This window comes from Schistocerca gregaria, chromosome 1, assembly GCF_023897955.1.
Source record: "Schistocerca gregaria isolate iqSchGreg1 chromosome 1, iqSchGreg1.2, whole genome shotgun sequence".
Taxonomy (NCBI): Eukaryota; Metazoa; Arthropoda; class Insecta; order Orthoptera; family Acrididae; genus Schistocerca; species Schistocerca gregaria.
Window position 1 is genome coordinate 986,570,484 of NC_064920.1, and position 23,033 is coordinate 986,593,516.

Sequence of the window (23,033 nt, forward strand, 5' to 3'; positions counted from 1 at the left end):
GCCGCAACGTGCTCACGGAGAGGGCGTATGCCCTCACGGGACAACTGGAAACCAAGATACTCAATGGAGGGTTGGAAGAACTGTGACTTGTCCAGATTGCACCTCAACCCAGCCGAATGCAAAGCCCGAAACAGTGAACGTAAATTACGAAGGTGCTCCGCAGTGGAGGCTCCCGTGACAACAATGTCATCCAGATAGTTTATGCAGCCGGGAACGGAAGCCGTGAGCTGTTCCAAAAACCGCTGAAAAATGGCCGGTGCGCTAGCGACGCCAAATGGTAATCGCTGGTACTGATACAACCCACAAGGAGTGTTGATAACGAGAAATTCCTTGGAAGGAGCGTCCAACGGCAACTGATGGTACGCCTCCGATAAGTCAAGTTTGGAAAAGAACTGGCCCCCAGCGAGCTTGGTAAACAACTCCTCAGGACGAGGAAGAGGATAAGTGTCAATGACGCTCTGAGCGTTGACAGTGGCTTTAAAGTCACCACACAATCGCAGACTCCCGTTTGGTTTAGAAACCACCACGATCGGCGATGCCCATTCGCTGGAGGTAACCGGAAGGAGAATCCCTGAAGCTGTTAACCTGTCTAGCTCAGCCTTGACAGGTGCACGCAACGCCACTGGAATAGGGCGTGCCCGGAAAAACTTAGGGCGAGCCGTAGGTTTAAGAGTAATGTGGGCTGCAAAATCCTTGGCACAACCCAGACCAGCAGAGAACACGGACGAAAATTCACAACACAATCCATCAAGCTGTTGATACGGAATGTCCTCAGATATGAGGTGCACATCATCATCAATGGAGAACCCAAACAACTGGAAAGCATCATAACCGAACAGGTTTTCAGTGCCCGCATGATCCACCACATAAAACGTGAGGGGCCGAACAACAGACTTGTAGGCAGTGGAAGCATCAAACTGGCCCATGATAGGAATTTTCTGCTGATTGTAAGTCCTCAGATTGCGCGTAACTGGAGACAAAGGAGGGGAGCCCAACGCCAAATACGTGCGAGAATTAATGAGAGTTACTGCAGAGCCAGTGTCCACTTGCATGCGGATGTCTTTATTCAGAACACGAACAGTAACAAACAACTTATTTGTTTGAGAAAGCACACAGTGAACATCCATGTCCGACGCCTCGTCCTCGTCGACAGGAACTTTATGGGACTGACACACAGAAGCAATGTGGCCTTTTTTCCTACATGAATTACACGTGGCCCAACGTTTTGGACACGCTGCCCTGTCGTGCTGTACGAAACAACGGGGGCAAGAAGGAAGCGCGGAACGAACCGGCTTCTGTGGTTGCTGGTTTCGCTGCGAGCGTTGCGGCCCAACGCGACGTTGTTTACGCGAGTGAACCGCCGCCACATCTTCGTTCTCCTGTGCAACAGGCAAATTGTCCTTGTCGAGAGTTGACTGTACAGCGCCTACATCACACCACGCGTCTATTTGCGCGCCAGCAGCGTGAGACACTTCAAAGGATTGAGCGATGCTTAGAACTTCCGACAACGACGGGTTTGGCAATTGTAGGGCACGTTGCCGAACTTCTTTATCAGGAGCAAGCCGTAGAATAGCATCCCTAACCATTGAATCCGCATAAGACTCGTGATGAGTGTCCGTGACAAACTGACATTTCCTACTCAGGCCATGTAGTTCCGCCGCCCAAGCCCGGTAAGATTGATGGGGCTGTTTACGACACCGGTAGAACGCCACGCGGGCGGCAACGACGTGGGTGTTTGTTCGATAATAGGCAGACAATAAGTCACACATTTCTTGGAAGGACAGGGAGGCTGGTTCCCGCAGAGGGGCTAACTGAGATAGCAGCTGATAGACCCGAGGGGAAATCCAAGATAGAAATAACGACTTACACATAGGAGCGTCGACAACGCCGAAAGCCAAGAAGTGTTGCCGCAAACGCTTCTCATAATTCTCCCAGTCTTCAGCGGCCTCGTCGTAAGGAGGGAATGGAGGCGGAGAAGAGGAAGACAGACGATGAGTAAGCGACGTCGACAACGCCTGAATCGCTGCCGTCAGCTGTGTTTGTTGTTCAATGAGCGCTTGCATAAGCTGTTCCATGTCTGCCCCGTCACGAACACGCAAATCCACAACGCGGTGAAAATATCCCGACCTCGTCGCCAAAAAGTGTTATAACCTTTAATCACAATAATTGCGTGGATTTTCACACTCTCTCTTAGATACAATAGCTGATCACATGATTACAACTCAGTCTCTCGTATTCGACTGCTGTGCCGTGACATGCGGCCGGTGCCGTTCGTAGCTAGGTGGCGCTCCCGCGCTCATCTGATTTGCGGAGCGCCTCTATCGCCGTTTGTGCGTACTGTCGTGGCGGCACTGTTAAATGTCGTGGCACTATCACAACATCTACCATCAGCATACCATATTGTGCTTTGTTTTCCAATAAATGGCTGGCTATGAATCTAATTTTATTCTGGTCTGACCATGTGCTGGGTAACATACTTCAGGCTTGAGGAATAATGAAGTATGTATATTTCTACCTGGTGTAAATTTAGGAACTTTATGGTTAATTCCTTTATTAGTCATTGACATAAAATCATCACACATACTACTTTGTTGATTGCTCTTAACTAATTCCTCATCCCTATGCTTTCTTTCTGGTTGTGGGCAGTACTGAGTGGATGCATCATCACTGTTGGACAATAAATGTGGGTTTCTGTTGTTACTATTACGACTCAGCAACCTAGTATCTGATGGTCTGACTGCAGTGTCCGGATATGGGATGGCTTGCGTATGTGGGGTATTATTCTGCTGTGAATGTAATGTAGTTTCTTTGTGCTCATTACAGCATTTCACTGTTTGTGAATGAATGTTAATTTTATTCATTAAGAACAATATTGTTTCTGTATCTCTTCTGTCAATTTTTGCACATTCATTTCAGTCTTCTGTTTTGAGTTGTTTAATTATTATGTCTTGAAAGAATGAATGTGTTGTAACTATCACTCTACCTTGCCATCTAATAATTCCAATTGTATATCTATTTCCTCTAAGCATTGGAACACTAGGTCAAGTCTAGTTCCCAATATATCCATTCTCACATTGACCTGTGTCATAGGAGTATTGATATTTAATTCCACCTGTTGTAATCTGGTATTCATTTGGTTTAACCTTGATTTAAATGGGTAAAATTGTTATCCATCTGATCTGTCATTGTTTCTGTAACAACCTGATGACTAACTGATTCCATCTGTGAAGATCGTGATTCCATCTGTGAAAATTTTTGTTGTTCCATTGCATGAATGTATATAATAATGCTTCAGCTGTTTGATGACCTTCTAAGAGACTCATGATTGTTAAACTCATCTCCAACTATTTAGTATATCAGCACAAAGTTACTGCCATACTATCAAATTAAATAGGGGTTGCCCTGATTTTAAAAGAATTTTAGAGGTCAGAGGTCATCTATTAGTCACTAAGTGCTAGTTATGCACCAAATTCATTCAGTGCAACATATTTACAATTATACAAACACACAAACATATCTCATATTTGACCCACCGGTAATTAATTGCTATAAAGGTAGATGATGTACAATTTTAAACAATGCACTGCACTGCTGTGAGATGACAATGTGGAAAGTTGAAATGTGTGCATACTAATGTATGCTCATGATGTGCTGAAGCAGACAACTTACGTACACGTTTTCAACGACTCTTCACAGCCTTAAACTGGCATGCTGCAAATGTATTTAAGTACTGCTTGATTCAAATTTAGCAATCTGTACATGCAAACCAGCCACAACATGTGATATTTTCAATGAATAAAGTCATTACCAATTGTTTATATGCATGGCGACATGTCGTTGATTCATGTACTCTAGTTAAGTTGTTCTTGAAAGTTATAGTTTTCACTGATAAATATTAATACTCTGCTGTATAACAGAGTAAAACACATTCAGTTGCAACTTTAGTGCAATTCTAACTGTTTCTTGTGTCACAACTGCATGCTGTATCACTTTATCGATGTCCATTTTTATCATTGCAATTTTAATTGCACTTTGCAGATTACTTACTGTCACTACTAATAACAGTTTTGTGTGTGTGTGTGTGTGTGTGTGTGTGTGTGTGTGTGTGTGTGTGTGTGTGTGTGTGTGTGTGTGAATTTTCTGCATAATTTGCCTGCTTACTTCGTCTTCTTTACTTGTGTGAAACATCATACATGTATTTGTATTTTTTCCTGTGTTGGATTTCATCTCCACTGATGTTCACTGGTACACAAATCTACCAGATGCAACAATGCCACTGTGCAGCTGAATTGATAGATTGTCCCAGCTTTGAATATTATTGCCTGAAATCCCTAACTAATTCTTCTTCCTCCAGTACTCCAAGTTAGCTGTCAGTGCACCTAGTGAAATCTCTGCTTCTAGTGAAAATATAATTAATCATGCTGACGGGCACTAGGCAGCTTCCATCAACCTCTTGTACATATGATAAACTGTGGCATATAAAACACTGTGCTGTGTCCAGTTCTTCGCTCCCTGTCAAGGTCACAACCACATATAAAGTATACAAAGTCAGATCTACTGCTCTATCCACCCAGATAAGCTTTCCTGTAGCTTCCAGTGTTATATCCAGTGAGTTTATTTTAAGGGACCATGTACATAGCTTAGGTGTGCCTTGTGACTGTTTGTTTTTTTTAATAGTAAAACTGGAATGGAATGATGTTGCATCTATTCCCACTGTGCAGTGTTCTAGGTTGACTTTGTATGATATTTAATCAGAAAATGTAGCCACATTATGACACTGAAGCTAAGGTCAACCCTAGGGAGTACTTCCACACAAGGCCAGAAGTCTATCACCCTCCCACTTGGAAATTCAACAATGTGGGACCGAGCAAGTGAATACAATGCCAACCTACACCACTTAGCCTACAGTGAGATGGTTAATTTTTTTTAAAAATATAAAGTATGTGGACTTGCTAAGGGTACCTGCGTACCTGCAATAATGCGTTTGCACAGACTCCCTTCTACATACCCAGTTAAACAATACTCTGCCACTGATTCAACAAAGGGGTGTCTCGGGCTTACATTATCTGAGAACACAGCACAGTGGCTGCAATGTTCCTTCTGTTATGTAACACTGTGCTGTGGGTCTACACTGCAGCTACCTCCCTTGTGTTTGTAGAAACCTCCACTGGTTTTTCTGTTCAGAGTGTCCCTCTCATTTACACATCTAACACTGAAGCTTCTCACAATTCCACTGAATGAGACCAGGCTAACTGCATCTATAAAATGCTATCTGAGTATTAAAAACTACTCTTTTCACCCTGAGTTTGGTCACTATGTCAATCTAGGTGAAAACTCTTGCAGTTTCTACAGACTCGTTTAAAGTTTGCGGAAACTCCGTACACATTTTATGCGACATCTCAACAGGCAACACCCCCCCCCCCCCCCCCGCCCCAAAAAAAAATGCATCTAGCATCCTTTCTCAGCCTGCTGCAGAATGTCCCTATTGATCTGTCAATTCCTAATATGTATTAGAATTTATTTTCCTAATATGTTCCATAAAACCTTCCACCACTTCTCCCTACCTTTGAGCTACCTCATTAACTTGTTTCCAATAGTATCAGTATGTGTTCTTCTTTATGTAGTACTCAACCAGTCCTCCTGCAAGTCCTGGGATGACTGAACATTTCACAACAAGGTCTTGTGACATATCATAAACACCTTAGCACCAACTGCTAACTATAATTGAACCATGTTTAACAACTGCACATTTTTTCATTAGATGATGTAACTTACCAAACAAAAGCACTGGCATGTTGATTGTTGATAGACACACAAACAGACACAAACATACACACAAAATTCAAGCTTTCACAACCAACGATTGCTTCATCTGGAAAGAGGGAAGGAGAGGGAAAGATGAAAGGATGTAGGTTTTAAGGGAGAGGGTAACGAGTCATTCCAATCCTGGGAGCAGAAAGACTTACCTTAGGGGGAAAAAACGACAGGTATACACTCGCACACACACACACACACACACACACACACACACACACACACACACACATATCCATCCGCACATATACAGACACAAGCAGACATATGTAAATGCATTTGTTTTGGTTTACACATATGCTGTATTTTTTGTTTGACAGCTTTACATTTTAATCAACAGTTTCAGACATTTTTAAAAATGAAATTATAGGGAAGCATGTTGAGGGTTAATTGATAAGTATAGTAAATTTCTGTTAAAAGAAAATGATGCTTGGTAAACATAATTTTTTTAATAATTTTATGCACAATGACAAATGGGAGTAAGAAGCAATTACTTACTTTTGGCTCTGTAAACCCATGGGATGTGGTGCACTTACAGTTGAATGAATATTTTGACTGCAGGTGGGTGGTATACCATCTGCATAATAGGAATGCAGACCAATTCTCTATTCCTATTTCTAAGAATAATGTCATGGACAACAAATACACAGTTGTAGAACTAAGACAAACTGAACCAGGAAACCTAAATATCTTGGACATTTTACTAAAAACAGAAAACTGGGAAGGGATTTATAGTGAAAAAATAAATAAGAGTTGGGTATCTTTCTGTGAAGCTATGAATTACTATATAAATATTAGTGTCACAAATCAAACAATGTAAACTCCTGGTAGGAATATGACCGCCAACTCCAGCATCTCAGACCAGTCATGGGTGCATGAAGTGTGCTTGCTAGTGTGTGGGTGAATGGCGTGTGTGTCTCTTAGTGATGACAGCCGTGGTCGAAAACTTTATGTGGGTGTCTTTTCATTGTGCCTATTTGTAACTTGATGTGTCTTCTTTATGGTAAGTAGCAATCTGCCTTTTCTTAAATTGTTGTTACTAATGTCAAAAAATATGCAGAAAAGTTAAAAAAAAGCCTGGTAGAAACTGCATCACTTCAAAAATTAGTCAGGGTAGGGAGGAGTTAATGGGAGTGTATAACGAGTATCAGACAAATAAATACCAAGTGGAGATGCTGAGTCGCAATAGGCACAACAAAAAAATTCACACAATTGTAGCTTTTGGCCATAAAGGCCTTTGTCAGCAGTAGACACACATACACAAACGCGCACACACACACTCACACAAATGCAACTTGCACACACGTCGCAGTCTCAGAGAGCTGAAACCACACTGCGAGTAGGAGCACCAGTGCATGATGGTAGTGGTGACTGGGTGGGGGTAAGGAAGAGGCTGGGAAGGATGCTATGGTGGGAGTAGTGGACAGTGAAGTGCAGCAACACTAAACTGTAGAAATAGCCATAAAGGATAGGCTTGTAAATTTCATTTAGAAATAAAATACCTGGTGCTTTGCAGGATTTTTACATTCAACTCATAGTTTCAAATAATACAGCAAATGAAATAGCAACTCAAACTGCTTCTCTTACCTGTGTTCAACATGAACAACATTCATCCCATGGCACACATTGAGCCAATAGGTGAGTTCTTCCCAGACCTTGATCAGTTTGTCTGGAGTAATTGTTGCAACAACTGCTTTAATTATGTTTCTTAAGTTCGGTAGATCAGCTGGTAGCAGAAGCACATACACAGGATCCTTTATGAGCCCCCAAAGGTTAAAATTGTATGGCATCAGATGAGATGAATGTGGAGGCCATTGGCACAAGCTCTGTCATCCAACCTCTTGCAGCCAATCCAGACATTGTGTGTAATGTCATTTATTGAATTGCTTACTGAGTTATGCCAGTGAGATGGCACATGATTTTGCTACCAAATAAATTTCTGTGGTTCAGCTTCTTCCAATTGAGGGAAACTCCATAGCTACAGCACATCAAGAGAAAAAACACCAGTTACAGTTTAGCCATGAAAGAAAGAAAGGCCCATAAACTCTGCACTGGTATATGGCCTAAAATCATTTAATTTGTGAAGTCCTATTGCAACTGTACGACTTTGTGTACCTCCTGATGTGCACATTATGTGTGTCCCCATTTCCACTTCAGTGACTGTCTTTTCATCACCGAAGATGACACGGTCGAGAAAATCTTCCTTCTCATGCAGCAACATTTTGTTTGCAAAGTTGGCACATAAACCATGGTACATAGGTTTTAAATTAAACCTATTAAATTAATTAGGTTTTAAACAGTAAGGAAATAGTTGAAAGCATCTCATTAGAAGTTCCCACACAGGTGTCACTGGAACTGCTAATTCATCACTAGTTTCTGGAACTGATCTCTTGGGGCAATGCGTGAAAAACTCTCTTGCTCATTTAACACATTCTTAAGTCACACTTGGTCATAGGTGTGAAAAATAGTGTTCACATTGGACACTTGTAAGAAAAACTGTTTTAGTTGATCTTTCATTTGCTGTATCACTTACAATCATATGTTGAATGTGATAAATGCTACTAAGCCTTAAACCCCAATATTCACTTAAAAAACCTGGTGTAATAAGTAATACACAGCACAGTTTCAGAAAAGGTTGAACCACAAAGACAGCAGTTGCAGACTTCACAGCATATGTAGTCAGGGGTCTGGAAAAACAGAAACAAGTATGTAGTATACTTCTTGATTGATGCTGTAAATGAAACAGTGGTCATGTATACTGATGACATATCTCTAGTAGTAGATGGATAGGCCATTGAAAAATTTTGAGAGTGCAATGTTTTCTTAACTGAAAGTTAAGCAACTTTTATGTGAACACAAAACGAAGTGAAAGTAGGTAATCTTCATAACCAGCTTTGTGTCTCAAGTATTTCAGAAGCTCCTTATAGCATGATTTTGGGGTTGACAGTGGACAGTTTCATGTCATAACAGATTCATATAGATATAAATCTGTTCAAAAACTAATATAAATATATTTCTCATGTGAAAAGTGTCACAAACTGTTGACCATGATACTTTATAGTCTTATTTATCCACACTCTTCTTACTATATACCCTTGTGTGGGAGGGTAGGTAACATACATATAAGTAGTTTACTCATACTGTTGTATAAGGCAATTATGTGCATTAGAAACCTATCACCAAGGCTGTCCTGCAGAAACCAATTCACAGAATTCCAAATACTAACAGTGCCTGCACTGTAGATATTTGAAACAGCTAGATCCTAAAAATAAACTATACAGCTTTGATGAATAAAAATATAAGTATTTGTGAAGGTAACTACCCCATGTATACAGATAGTCATAAGTTAAGTGACAAAGATCTTGAAATGAACACTTTATAACAAACTTCCATGCAGCATTAATAACTTAAAAACACTTTCTACTTCAAATAAAAACTAATAAGCCAACTGGTCTCAGCCTGTTGCTACAATGTATGGGAGTTCTTTGAATCAAGTGCACAAATCCCTTAAATAATCAAACAATTGAAAATCCAGGATCAAATGAACAATATTATGAAAAGTAAAGTTGTTACGCAAGCACGCGTACTCATGCATGACTCACACACAAATATGACCACAGTCTCTGACTGCTGAAGCCACACATCGAATGTTTTAAATAAGAGATTTTTCTACAAATGCCATATAAAAACATGTAAAGATGTTGTGCTGTCAACTATATATTCTTTTAACTGTGTCTGAAACTGTTTTGTGTGTGTGTGTGAAATACAGAAAACTCATTATAACTCTTTTTATTTTATATGATGTAGACTTTAATTCTACGCAGTTTTGTCATAAATGCCTGAAAAACAGTGTACTTTTATTTTTTTATGTAAATACCAAACACTTTTTAACACATGTACTTATATCCTAATGTATCCAATATCACTAGAATAAGTGGCCAAAGGATGAAAAATAAGTAAATTAAATAAGAATATTGAGTTTAGGGTATACCACTTCACAGTATTTAGTACTTTGCATGCCTGGTGGGGTGTTTATGCACTATGAATTGTAGACCTTCTCAGCTGTAGTTTAGTTGACTGTTCACTCTTTTGATGATCATGTAATATGTCCCTTAACTGAATGGTGCCAAACTTTTTGTATAAGTGCATAAAAATTAGTTAAAATACATGATTATTGAGTGAACTGTTTTCCAGATAAAGGAAATTTTTGGGGAGTTTCCACCATAACTCTTGACCATTTATCACTGGAAAAACGAATTTAAAAATAGTTGTGCGAGTGATACAGATTCTCCATGCTCTGGAGTTTCACTTGAAGTTTTTTCTGATGAAATGGTAGATAAAATTTGTGATATCCTAAGTGATGATCTTCTCAACAACTAAAATAAAATGAATGTAAGGTAATCAAGCTTGTAGACCTAGACTTACACGCATATTTAATGTTAAAAATTTGTAAGATCTGCTAACAGTAAACCATTTTCTTTGTTTACAGATATGTTTCATATTATTCATTAGGCTTGTCAGAGTTATCTTCACAAAACTGCAATCATCAGTATGTGAGCAGACACAAATCTACAGGTAAATTATTTTCTTTTCTTTGATTTAATTATCATTTTCATTGCTGGAAATAATAATTATATTTCTCATGATAAGAATAATGTGAAGTTCTTGTGCATCTTCCCAATTACTAGACGCCTGGCAAAATCAACACTAACACTTATACCATTGTTTGGAGTGCACTATGTAGTATTTCTGGCATTTGAAAATTCAAAAATTGGGATCCGAGCAGAAATGGTGGTCCTCATTACTAGCAGTCTATTTGATTCTTTCCAGGTATGTTGGTTAAACATGTCTTTAGGTTACCTGATTTACAGACAAATAACTATAAATTATAAAACAGTTATTTTGATGAAAATTATTTTTAATATTGCGCTTATTGTGTATAATATGTTGTATTAATGTTTGCCTGTACTTCTGTTCCTTATGTATCAATAAGGCTACAAGTCAGCTTCATGAGTAATTTAGTACTTACTATTCCCAAAATTAATTTTAAAGTATCTAATTAAGTCTACTAATATGTGAGAAAGTTCTGGTAGAATGTACATCTGCATCGTGCTGGATATTCAAACAATGCTGGGGTTGCAGTCTGGCAGCTGCGGGTTGTGTCAGGTGGGATGAGTGGAGAGAGAAAGAGGCTGGAAGCAGTAGGAGATGTTGGGGACAGGTAGCCAGTGGCTCAGAGAGAGGTAGCAGGTATGTAAGAAAGGAACGTGCGAGAAGGGGTAGCAGGTGCATGAGTCAGGCATGTGCCACATAGGTACCAGAGCTGGTGAGATGTGAAACTCATCCAAGATTTACTCTCCTTCTCTTTATCCATTCAGTGGAATTTTTTCTTTGCTACCAATCCATCCAAACAAGGTTAACCTAATACCAACAGCGAACGTTGCCTCTCCCAGTTCACACTACAATCCAGCCATGACCCTTCCATCTAACAAACCTCAGTTACCTTCCAAGAATTCCTAACTCCAACTTGATCACCATCTATTTCCTTGTCCATTCTCAAGAAAACAAACCCCACAGCAGAAGGAAGAACAGCCTTTCCTAACCCCAAAACAAACTGTGATTTAATCATCCTTGCAGCAGACAAAGGCTCTACCACCATTATGACAACAGAGGGCTGCCACCAACAGTCTGACTCCTCCACAAACACCTGCACATAGCAATTCCACCTCAGAACATAACCTCCAATCCCTATTGAAATGCCTAAACCCATCCCAGAATCTCTTCCCTGAATCCATCTCCTACCTTACCCCAGTGGCCCCCCACACACCAACTTTCTACATGCTTTCCAAAATTCACAAACCTTACAATGCTGTACATATCATTGTAGCTGGTCATTGTGCTCCAACTGAAATAATTCTGCTCTGGTTGACGAACATGTCCAACCAATTTCCAAAAGCTTACCCCTTTCACATCAAAGATATTAAATACTTCCATCACTGACCTTCGACCATCCTTACCACATTATCACCCGGATCCCTATTTTTCACTGTTGCTGCCATCTCCCCGTACACCAATACCCTTCTTGTCTATGGCCTTGCTGCTGGTGAACACCACTTCTATCAAAGTCCTTCTGACTCCAAACACAGTGCTTCATTTCTCATACACCATTGATGTCTGCTTGTGTCTGTGTATGTGCGGATGGATATGTGTGTGTGTGCGAGTGTACACCTGTCCTTTTTTTCCCCTAAGGGAAGTCTTTCCGCTCCCGGGATTGGAATGACTCCTTACCCTCTCCCTTAAAACCCACATCCTTTCGTCTTTCCCTCTCCTTCCTGAAGAAGCAACCATCGGTTGCGAAAGCTAGTAATTCTGTGTGTGTGTTTGTGTGTTTTGTTCATGTGCCTGTCTGCCGGCACTTTCCCGCTTGGTAAGTCTTGGAATCTTTGTTTTTAATATATTTTTCCCATGTGGAAGTTTCTTTCTATTTTATTTATACCAATTATATACACACACACAACTGCTTCTCATTTGAGGGAATATATACAAAAATATCCACAGCCCAGTCATGGCATCCACATGGCACTCTCCTATTTTAAGATGTTAATGGGCAATTGGGAGGAAAATTTTGTGCTCTCCCAAAACCTCAAAACCCCTGTTTGATTAAGATTCATTGATGGTACATTCATGATTTAGACTCAGGGCCAAGACATCCAATTGTCATTCCTGCACATCCTCAGCACTTTCTCTCCCCCCTGCTACACCTGGTCCTCCTCAACCAAATGTCCCTTGTTCCTGGTCACTGACCATCACTTTTCTGATGGCTCCATCCAAACTTCTCTTCATATTAAATCCACTAACCATCAACAGTACAAGCATTCTGATAGCTGTCATTCCTTGCACACCAAAACTTTTTAGCTCTACAGATTAAAAGATAATCAGCAGGTTTAATTCTACATCTACATCTACATGGATACACATGTTTAAGTGCCTGGCAGAGGGTTCATTGAACCACCTTCACAATTCTCTATTATTCCAGTCTCATATAATGAGTAGGAAGAATGAACACCTATATCTTTCCGTGAAAGCTCTGATTTCCCTAATTTTATCATGGTGATTATTACTCACTATGTAGGTGAGCATCAACAAAATATTTTTGCATTTGGAAGAGAAAGTTGGTGATTGGAATTTTGTGAGAAGATTACGTTCCAATGGAAATTGCCTTTCTTTTAATGATGTCCAGCCCAAATCCTGTATCTCTTCCATATTGCATGATAATACAAAATGTGCTGCCCTTCTTTGAACTTTTTCAATGTACTCTGTCAGTCCTATCCAGTAAGAATCCCACACTTCACAGCAGTATTCTAAAAGAGGACAAACAAGCATAGTGTAGGCACTCTCCTTAGTAGATCTACTAATAAAACACAGTATTTGGTTAGCCTTCCCCACAACATTTTCTATATTTTCCTTCCAATTTAAGTTGTTTGTAATTGTAATTCCTAGGTATTTAGTTGAATTTAAGGTCTTTATATTTGACTGATTTATCATGTAGCTGAAATGTAATAAATTCCTTTTAGCACTCATGCAGATGACCTCATACTTTTCGTTATTTAGGGTCAACTGCCAATTTTAACACCATTCAGATATCTTTTCTAAATCATTTTTCAATTTGTTTTGATCTTATGATGACTTTGTTAGTCAATAAACAACAGCATCATCTGCAAACAACCTAAGAGGGCTGCTCAGATTGTCTCCCAAATCATTTATGTAGATAAGGAACAGCAAAGGGCCTATAGCACTACCTTGGGGAATGCCAGAAATCACTTCTGTGTTACTTAATAACTTTCCGTCAGTTACTATAAACTGTGATCTCTGTGACAGGAAGTCACAAGTCCCGTCACATAATTGAGACGATATTGCACATGCACACAATTTCACTACAAGCTGCTTGTGTGATACAGTGCCAAAATTTATTTGTCCATATAAATATCTTTTTAAGTACATATATTGTACACAGGATATTGGACAGAAAACCTTTTTAGCTATTGGATTTTCAAATGTTGAACATTAATTTTATAATTTTTTATGACAAATTGGATCTACACAGTTAATAATTACAAATTTTTGAAATACTGTATATTTACAACTTATTTCTACAATTAAAGATACAAATTACATTTTTTCTTGCATAAGATACTGTGAGACTGAATAGTAGCAGTTTTTCAGAAGGTAGGATGTCACAGACTTTTTAAAGCTTTGTAGCTCAGTAAAAGATTTTATATGTCTTGGCAATCTGTTGTAAATTTTTGTTCCTGCATGATATACACCTTTTTAGCATACTGTGGTGTTACAATGATTGACATGTATGTCACTGTCTGACCTGGTACTGTAATCATGGATACTTTTGTTTTGAGGAAAAGGGTTTTCTTTTCTCAGCATGCTTTTTTTTGACATGTGTGACTACTTCCAGTATATAAATGCAGGGAAGGGGTAGGATCTTTAGATCTTTAAAGAAAGGTTTGCATAATTTTCTGCTGCTCACTTGTTTCATTATTCTAGAAGTCCAGAAATACGTAATCAATCTGAAATCCCTTGTCAATAGCACTCAACACTTCATGCTAATAAAGAGCTTGTTGTGTTTCACAAGAATGATTTTTGCTAACCCCATGTTGACTGTGTGTCAATATACCATTTTCCTCAAGGTAATTCTTAATGCTCGAACACAATATATGTTCCAGAATCCTACTGCATATCAATGTTAATGATATGGGCCTGTAATTAAGTGGATTGCTCCTACTACCTTTCTTGAATATTGGTGTGACTTGTCCAACTTCCCAATCTTTGTGTATGTATCTTTTGTCAATGTATATGTATACTGTATATGATTGTTGAGTATGGAGCTAATGCATCAGCATATTCTGAAAGGAACTTAATTGGTATACAGTCTAGACCAGAAGACTTGCTTTCATTAAGTGATTTAAATTGCTTCACTACTCCAAGGATATTTACTTCTGTGTTACTCATGTTGGCAGCTGTTCTTGATTTGAATTCTGGAACATTTACTTCGTCTTCTTTTGTGAAGGCATTTCAGAAGGCTGTGTTTAGTAACTCTGCTTTGGCAGAACTGTTTTTGATAGTATCTCCATTGCTATTGTACAGAGAAGGCATTAATTATTTCTTGCCACTAACATCTTCACATACAACCATAATCTCTTTGGCTTTTCTGCCAGGTTTTGAGTAAAATTTCGTTGTGGAAACTGTTATAAGCATCTCACATTTAAGTCCGTGCTAAATTTTGAGCTTCTGTAGAAGATCACCAATCTTGGGCATCCTTTGTTCATTGCCATGTAATACATTACACCAGCCAAAATGTAGCCCCACTGTGAAGGCTGTTCTCAAACACAGGATGAGTTGGTTGATATTTGTAAGCATCTGGAAATCACCATGATTGCTGTCAAATGATTGACAGGTGCTTTGAATCAGTGTGTTGGAACAGCTCCAAAGAGTTGTGTACCGGCAATGCCTGTACCAGAGGTACTTCAAGTACTATCCTAGTCTATGGATTCCGTCTCCTCTGCAGAAAGTACAGGATCTGTCATTACACGTCCATATGACTGTGAGTGGCACATCAATGGTAGATCTAGGCATCCCGTACAGGGTGGCCGGTGATCGGGTACGATTCAGAGTGTTGAATCAATCCCCTAACCAACAAGTCTGAGGTTCAGTCTTTCACAGAAACTGAAGCTTAACAAGTGGGGCTCACTTCACCTTTTGTGGGGAAACCTATTTTTTCCGGTGTCAGGAGGAGGCAAATGCAAAAGTATTTGGGTCTATTATTCATCTGCAGTTCAAATGTATGATGAATGATGGTACACCTTAAGGACATGGCAGCAAGGGACAGGAAAGGATACCAGGTGCACTCAGTGTGTATGCCTGTGGGCCTCATTCAACATGTTGAAGAGGCTGTTCCAGTTGTGGATTCCTGGACTTGTGCCATAGGGTTGAGTACTGTAGGGCCCCTTAAAAAGGTCAGGTATGTGTTACACATCAGAGGCTAGTACTCAGGTAGCTGAGTTTGTATGGTGTACGCACAAGGTTTTTTTTGATTAGATGGCCCTCCAACCAATCCAGATAACAATATCTGTAGGAAACCCAGAAGTATAAGTGTAAGATCAAAACAAATGCCCCCCATAGGTGAGAGTATTAAAACCCTAATAGTAAACTGCCGAAGCATTTGCAACGAAGTGCCAGAGTTTGAAGCACGCATGAAAAGCAGTGAAGCTCACTTAATACTAGGTACAGAAAGTTGATGACCTCCTCAATGCCACCCAGCATGGTTTTTGAAAACATTGATCATGTGAAACCCAACTCGCACTTTTCTCACATGACATACTGAAAGCTTCTAACGCATTCTTGGATGACAAGAGACAGTGCTGTGTTGGGTTGCATGACTCTTATGTCTGTTCCAGTTGACTCATACAATGCATGTGCAGCTGATCCTCTTCTTTGGGTCATCATCTATGCCACTCTCACCGTTTCATTCTTCTCCGAAGACTGTTTCACATTATAGGGAATAATATTAACTAGCTCTCTATTCTTGAAATAAACTGTGTACTCATAGAATCTTTTCAGTTCAACAACATTATATTTTCAACTCTCATCCACAAAGTAACAATTATTCTGTACAAGCTCCAGCAAGCCAACTGGTTCCAAGATAAATATCAGAATTGACAAAACACCCATGCAATTACATACATGCTGCCTCATGTAGAGCCAAGACATGAAGTAAGAGTCTCTATACAATACACGCTTCTTCATGACACCAAAAACCACATAACATTATACAAGCACTCTTTGACTTTTTGAAATAAATTCCAAGGCACTGCTGGTAACCACTTGTCAGGCTGCTCGTCTGACGCAGCTCCTGGCTTCTCATGACAGTCATCCCTCCTGAACACACAGATATGTGTGGCACAGTAAAAAGGCTCTCTCTCCCTCATCATAAAATATCATGTGTTTGAGATTGTGGAGAGCCAAGTGTTTGTAGAACTTACCCGAAATTTTCAAAGCACTACATATCCCTCCCCTTAGCTTGAACACGTGATATTTTACACATATTCATCATATACATTAATATGTATCACAACACTAATTTACATTTCAATCAGTATACAATAAATCTCTTTTAGTCCTTGTGTACTTAATACCTAGATTTTCCTTTTCTAGTTTTTGTTCATTTTCACTATAACTATCTGAGCATTTCACCCGATGTTGGAGCTAGTATTTTTACATCCAGGAATCATGCGGACAACATTTTTTATTCCCAGTCACAAACTCCAGGTGGCATAGACTTTTGATTGGCTCATTGTTTACTATACTTCTCTAAACTATCTTTGCTTTAGTACTTAACAGTTTTATTTCCTACAGTAGCTTGCAATCTGGAGAAACTCTGGAGAAAAAAGTGAACATTATCTTTCTGACTCTCATAACTCCTAATAATGCTGTTGTTCAAACTTACCAGAATGATCCCTATAAAACTGTGTGACTTCTGTCATGATACTGTCATTTCCTTCAGGCACAGTACCTATATTTTAGCTCCTGGATGCTTCTATGGATGCACTAACTCCTTCCGTATTGGTAGGTACACCTCTTTCTTATCCCCATATTCTACTGTACAGTTCAATCCCCTTCTTGGTACACCTGCCTGCACAGTATACGTCAGTCTCTCTTCGGTCTGCCTATGTGCCCTTTTCTTCATTCAATAAAAGCTGGGTGTGCCCCTACTCCTTTGTGAGTAGGCCCCACAGTCCATTGCCCTAGTATACATCTTTATGTATACTGTTGCAAAATATTACCTGGCAAAATTCAATTCTACTTCACAATTCACTTTTACCTCTGGGTACCTTATTTGATCCCTTAAAGTCCTCCACTACTTTTCAACTTCTACACTTTCAGCAGACCTCATATTTATATATAATTCAATATAACATACCTTTCTTTATTCTATACTTGTCCCGCTATCCTACAAATCATCAGAACAAATGTTCAACTGATATTCCTAGATAATTATCACCATTAGTTCCTCCCTGGCTTATGCTCAATAGTTCTTCCTTACTTTTTACTCTCCTTCATTTATCACACTTCCTCATGCAATGTAGAACTCTCTCTGTTCTTATACCCATGTATAAATATATAAGAAGTGACAAAAGATAAAAAAGGGATGATGCAGAACCATCATATATCAACCATACAATATGTGCATCTATCCAGATGTACATATGTCTTTATTCCTCTCCCCATCTCATGAAGGCCTTCACAGACAGGGAATAAACCATCCCCCCCCCCCCCCCCCCTTCCCATCTCCAAACATAGTCCACAAACAGATTTCCTGTGGCGTATCCTCACACATCCTCATTCCCCCCACCAACCCTAAGAATCAACTACAAAGGAGCATCCCCCCCTCCCCCTTCCCAATCTGTCACCTAATATCATCCTGCAATGGAAAAATTGAACCATACTCTTTGCCAGGGCTTTGATAAACTCTCATCAAGCCCTGAAATGAGGGACACCATACCCAGAAATCTTCCCATTCCTCCTAAAGCAGTGTTCCATCACCCACTCAATCTGCACAACATCCTAGTCCATCCCTATACCACTCCCAGTTCAGAGTCCTTGCCACATGGATATATATTGTGATGGTAGACTAAGGTGAAAATGTGCCCAAAGCACACGACCCAGCACATCCTACTTGAACCCTGTCACAGGCCAATCCTATCCCATCAGAGGCAGGGCCACCCGTGAAACAAGTATATCATATTCCAGCTGTACTGCAATCATCGCACAGCAATTTATGTGGGCATGACCATGAACCTGCTGTCCAACAGAATGAATGGCTACCACCAAAATGTAGTCAAGAACAAATTTGAACCCCTAGTGGCACAACACACCACTGAGCACAACATGACGAGTTCAGTGGTTGCTTCACAATCTGTGCCATCTGGATCCTTGCAGCCAACACCAGATTTTCTGAACACCGTAATGCGTGTTTTCTTTACAACAAATACTTCACTGCCATAATCCTTCAGGCCTCAGCCTCTGCTAACTTACTGTCTTGACATCTCCTACCCAACAGTTTCATCACCCTCTCTACTGTCGCTCCTTCCTAGGCTGTGTCTCCATTTCATCTTCATCGTTCTCCATACCTCACCTTGTTCCTGCAGCTGCCACCACTCCCTCCAGTATTTCTATTTTACATATCTCCTGCCTCCCGGCAAGCTTCTAACTATCCACCACTAACCCCTTCTCATGCTACCTGCCCCCCCCCCCCCCCCCTAAAATCACGCTCTCTCTCGCTCTCTCTCTCTCTCTCTCTCTCTCTCTCTCTCTCTCTCTCTCTCTGTGTGTGTGTGTGTGTGTGTGTGTGTGTGTGTGTGTGTGTGTACTGTATCTTGACAATGCATTTTTTTCTGAAATCTAACAAAGTTTTCATTGTCTTTTGTGTGTGCCTGTCAGTGGCTCAATGCCTCTGCTACTATGCTGGTCCTGTGCAAGCAAAGATATACATATTAAAAACAAAACAAAACAACAACCGAAAAGGCTCCAAATACCTGCAGCCAATTTAATAATGGAACATTAGTGGATATAAGTAAACTTGGAAGAAAACCTGGAGCATTATATTTCAGAAGTTGTACCTCTCAAGGACAAAAGTAATGTGTTTTATTCTACAAACAAGAAGTGTTTGGTAACAGAAGTGCAAGGAGCCAACAACAACACAAATGAGGGTACCGCATGGACTTCCTAGGGGGCATAAAGCACTCAGAGGTCAATGAGACAAAAGACGACTCCAAGCAAGTGCATATATGATTTTTGTGGACAGAATCTCTTCAAACAAAGATGAGATACGTGATGTAATTAAAATGGCCTTAGGAAATTTTGATGTTAATTTAAAATCCAGTAGACAAATAAATTGTAGGGACAAGTCTCTTTCTATACACCACCAGAACGTCCAGTCAGTCACAGACAATGTTTTAAGATTGAGGTCTTACTAAATATTGAACTTACTTTTGTCAGTGTTCTATGTCTCTCAGATTACTGGTTAAAGGCAGATCTGATTGATTCACTTTCAGTACCATGCTACAGACTTGCAAATTACTCCTGTGGAAGAAATCACAAAAATAGTAGTACTACTGTTTTAATTGAAATTTAAATACAAAACTATTGACAGTTTTCAGTACTTCATTGAAGAAAAGTCTGAAGCAACATCTGTACAAATCAGTGGTGCAAATACAACTCACTTATTGCTCTGCTAATGGGAATTTTGAGTTATTTTTCAATAAACCTGAAACATTGCTTAGCATGATACATGTAGGCATGAAATCAACAGCAATATGTAGGCAGTTTAACACCTTTCCTTGGAACAAGCATGAGAAAAAACTACCACTCAACCATATAAATACTTTTGATTTAAACCAAACTAACAATTAGAAATAGAATTACAAAAACTACTGTTACTACTGTGGCCCAGATATTTGCAAACACAATTTATACTGCAAAATGCATAAATATAAATACAAGAGATCATGAAGTGCAAGTGGTAACCCTCTCAGACTATTTACTGCCAAACCAACATGATAAAGGAACCATGACTGTAAGAAATTTCAACACATAGAGTGTAGAAATGTTAAATCACTTATTGTCAAGAGAGAGATGGGAAGATGCATTACACCAACAAAAACTTTGAAAAGTTTCGAACAGTCCTAAGTATGTATTTATGACAAGCACTTTCCATGATCCTTAATCCAGTGGAGTTTGCAAACAGACATCTCACAAATCTATCTTCGAAAAGTAACTTCCTGCACCAAACCTGTCCATGAGTTCCTCAGGGCGAGGTAAAAGGTAAGTGTCAGCTACTGTCTGTGGGTTGACTATAGGCTTTAAGTCAACTCAAATGCAAATGCAATCAGAAGGCTTAGGCAGCAAAACAAGAGAACTTGCCCATTCACTAGCTTGGATGAGAGCAATTACACCATTCTCTTGCAGTTCTTTCAATCCCTCTTGGTACCATACTATGCCAGCCTTTTCAGGGGCCATCTAGAGAAGTCATTTCCAGCCAACCAGAAACCCAAACCCTTCACCTACTTCTGATTCATTGATGACATCTTCGTGATCTAGATCGGGGATTCCTCCAGAACCTCAACACCTTCTCCCCCATTCACTTCACCTGTTTGTCCTGAATCCAAAAAACCACCTTCCTTGATGTTCACCTCCACTTCAAAGATGGACACATCCGTTCCTCCATCCATATCAAACCTACTAGCCACTAGCATACATCCACTATGGCAACTACCACCCACTCCATACCAAGAATTCCCTTCCATACAACATAGTCACTTGCACTCATTGCATCTATAGTGATGTGCAGTCCCTCTCAAAACATACTAAGGGGCTCACTGAGGCCTTCACAGACAGTAATTATCATTCCAATCTTGTATAGGAACAGATCTCCCATGCTGTATTTCTCCAGTCACCCACCAGCTGCCAAAGTTCCACCATATGGCCACACAGGAATACTCCTTTTATGACTCAGTACCACCCAGGACAGGAGCAAATGATTGACATTCTCTGCCAGGGTTTCAACAACCTCTCATCATGCCCTGAAATGAGAAATGTGCTACCCAATACCCTCCTCACCCTTCCCACAGTGGTATCCTGCCACTCTCCAAGTCTACACAATATCCTCATCGATTCCTACACAACCCCTGCTCTAAACCCCTTGCCTCTTGGCTCATATCCCTATAATAGACCTAGATGCAAGATCTGTCCCATACAGCCTCCCACCACCACATACTTCAGTCCAGTCACAAGCATCACCTATCCCATCAAATCCACAGCCACATGTGAAACAAAATCATGTGATCGACAGGCTAATCTGCAACCACTGTGCTTCATTCTATGTTGGCATGACAACCAAAAAGCTGTCTCTTTGCATCAGTGGCCACTGACAAACTGTGGGCATGAAAGAACTGGACCACCCATTTGCTGAACATGCTGCCCAACACAACATTCTTTATTTTAATGACAGCTTGTGCTCTCTGGATCCTTCCTATCAACACCAGCTTTTCTGTATAGTGCAGGTGGGAGGTTTCCTTCCCCCACCTGTACTCTGCTCTCCCTCCTGTTCCCTGCCCCAGCCTCCTCCTTACCCTCACCAACCGGGATGCTTCTCTCATCACATACAGTTGCATGTAGTCTGGCCCTGGCAGCCAGAGGGAGTGGTCCTGTGTGTGTGAACTGTGTTTGCATGATGTGTGTGTGTGTGTGTGTGTGTGTGTGTGTGCACATGAGCCTTTCTATGCAAGAATGCAAGGGTGTGTGGGTGGCCATTCACATGCATGTGCATTGCTGTGCTTGCTCAGGTGCAAATGACATCCCACAATCTGCAGAGATTTTCTGAATGAATAACAAATTTCAATCCAGTGAGTGGTCTTCTGTAATCTTAACTATTTAAATACATATTATTCAATTTGTTTTCTGTAGGCATTTCATGTACTTACATGAACTCTAATAACAGTTTTCAAAAATAAACTTAGATGGCTTGATTTACTTTTCCTTGTCTGATAACATTATTACTCTGATTCTTCAGTTTCTCCCAGCGTATTTGTTGCGAAAACAGTCCACAGGTATACTGCCGGTTCATAGTGTGCAACAGGCTGGCTGCCCTCAGGAGCTCAGTTCATCAGCGCAACTGATGATGGCGACATGTCTGATCGCCGAAATACTGTGCCCGTTGGTCACAATGAACCGGCAGTATACCCATAGACTATTCGAGCAACGTTATTACTAGTCTGTAACTGTGCCAAGAATATCATTACTGCTTTATTAACTGTATTAATTGTTTACAGGGCTTCCTTGTGGCACTTCTTTATTGTTTCTTGAATTCAGAGGTCAGGACAGAGCTAAATAAGACACCTTTTCAGTGGCCCCAAAGAAGAAGAAGGAACACCGATGCTAGTGATGGTATGATATGTAGAATGTAGTGTTGTAGCTGTTGATTTTTTTTGTGAAGCACTAGAGTCCATCCAGATGGTTGTATACTACTTATATTTTATTTCATGAGTATGTCAGTGACAACAGTATAGAAGCTCACAGAAGACAATGAGATTTGCACAGTGTACATGCCTCAAAAGTTGTGTTAATTCATAGCTTTGTACATGGCTTTCTAA

General features: G+C 40.1%; 1 protein-coding gene across 4 annotated transcripts in view; it reads left to right on the top strand.

Moving 5' to 3' along the window:
* LOC126277867 (parathyroid hormone/parathyroid hormone-related peptide receptor-like) overlaps positions 1–23,033 on the top strand; it is a 506,877-nt gene that overhangs the window by 394,571 nt on the left and 89,273 nt on the right. For all 4 annotated transcript variants that reach the window (XM_049977414.1, XM_049977424.1, XM_049977398.1 and 1 more), the window contains 3 exons: positions 10,304–10,389; positions 10,503–10,644; positions 22,713–22,827. In XM_049977414.1, the coding sequence (XP_049833371.1) occupies positions 10,304–10,389; positions 10,503–10,644; positions 22,713–22,827 (343 nt within the window). The remainder of the gene's footprint in view (positions 1–10,303; positions 10,390–10,502; positions 10,645–22,712; positions 22,828–23,033) is intronic.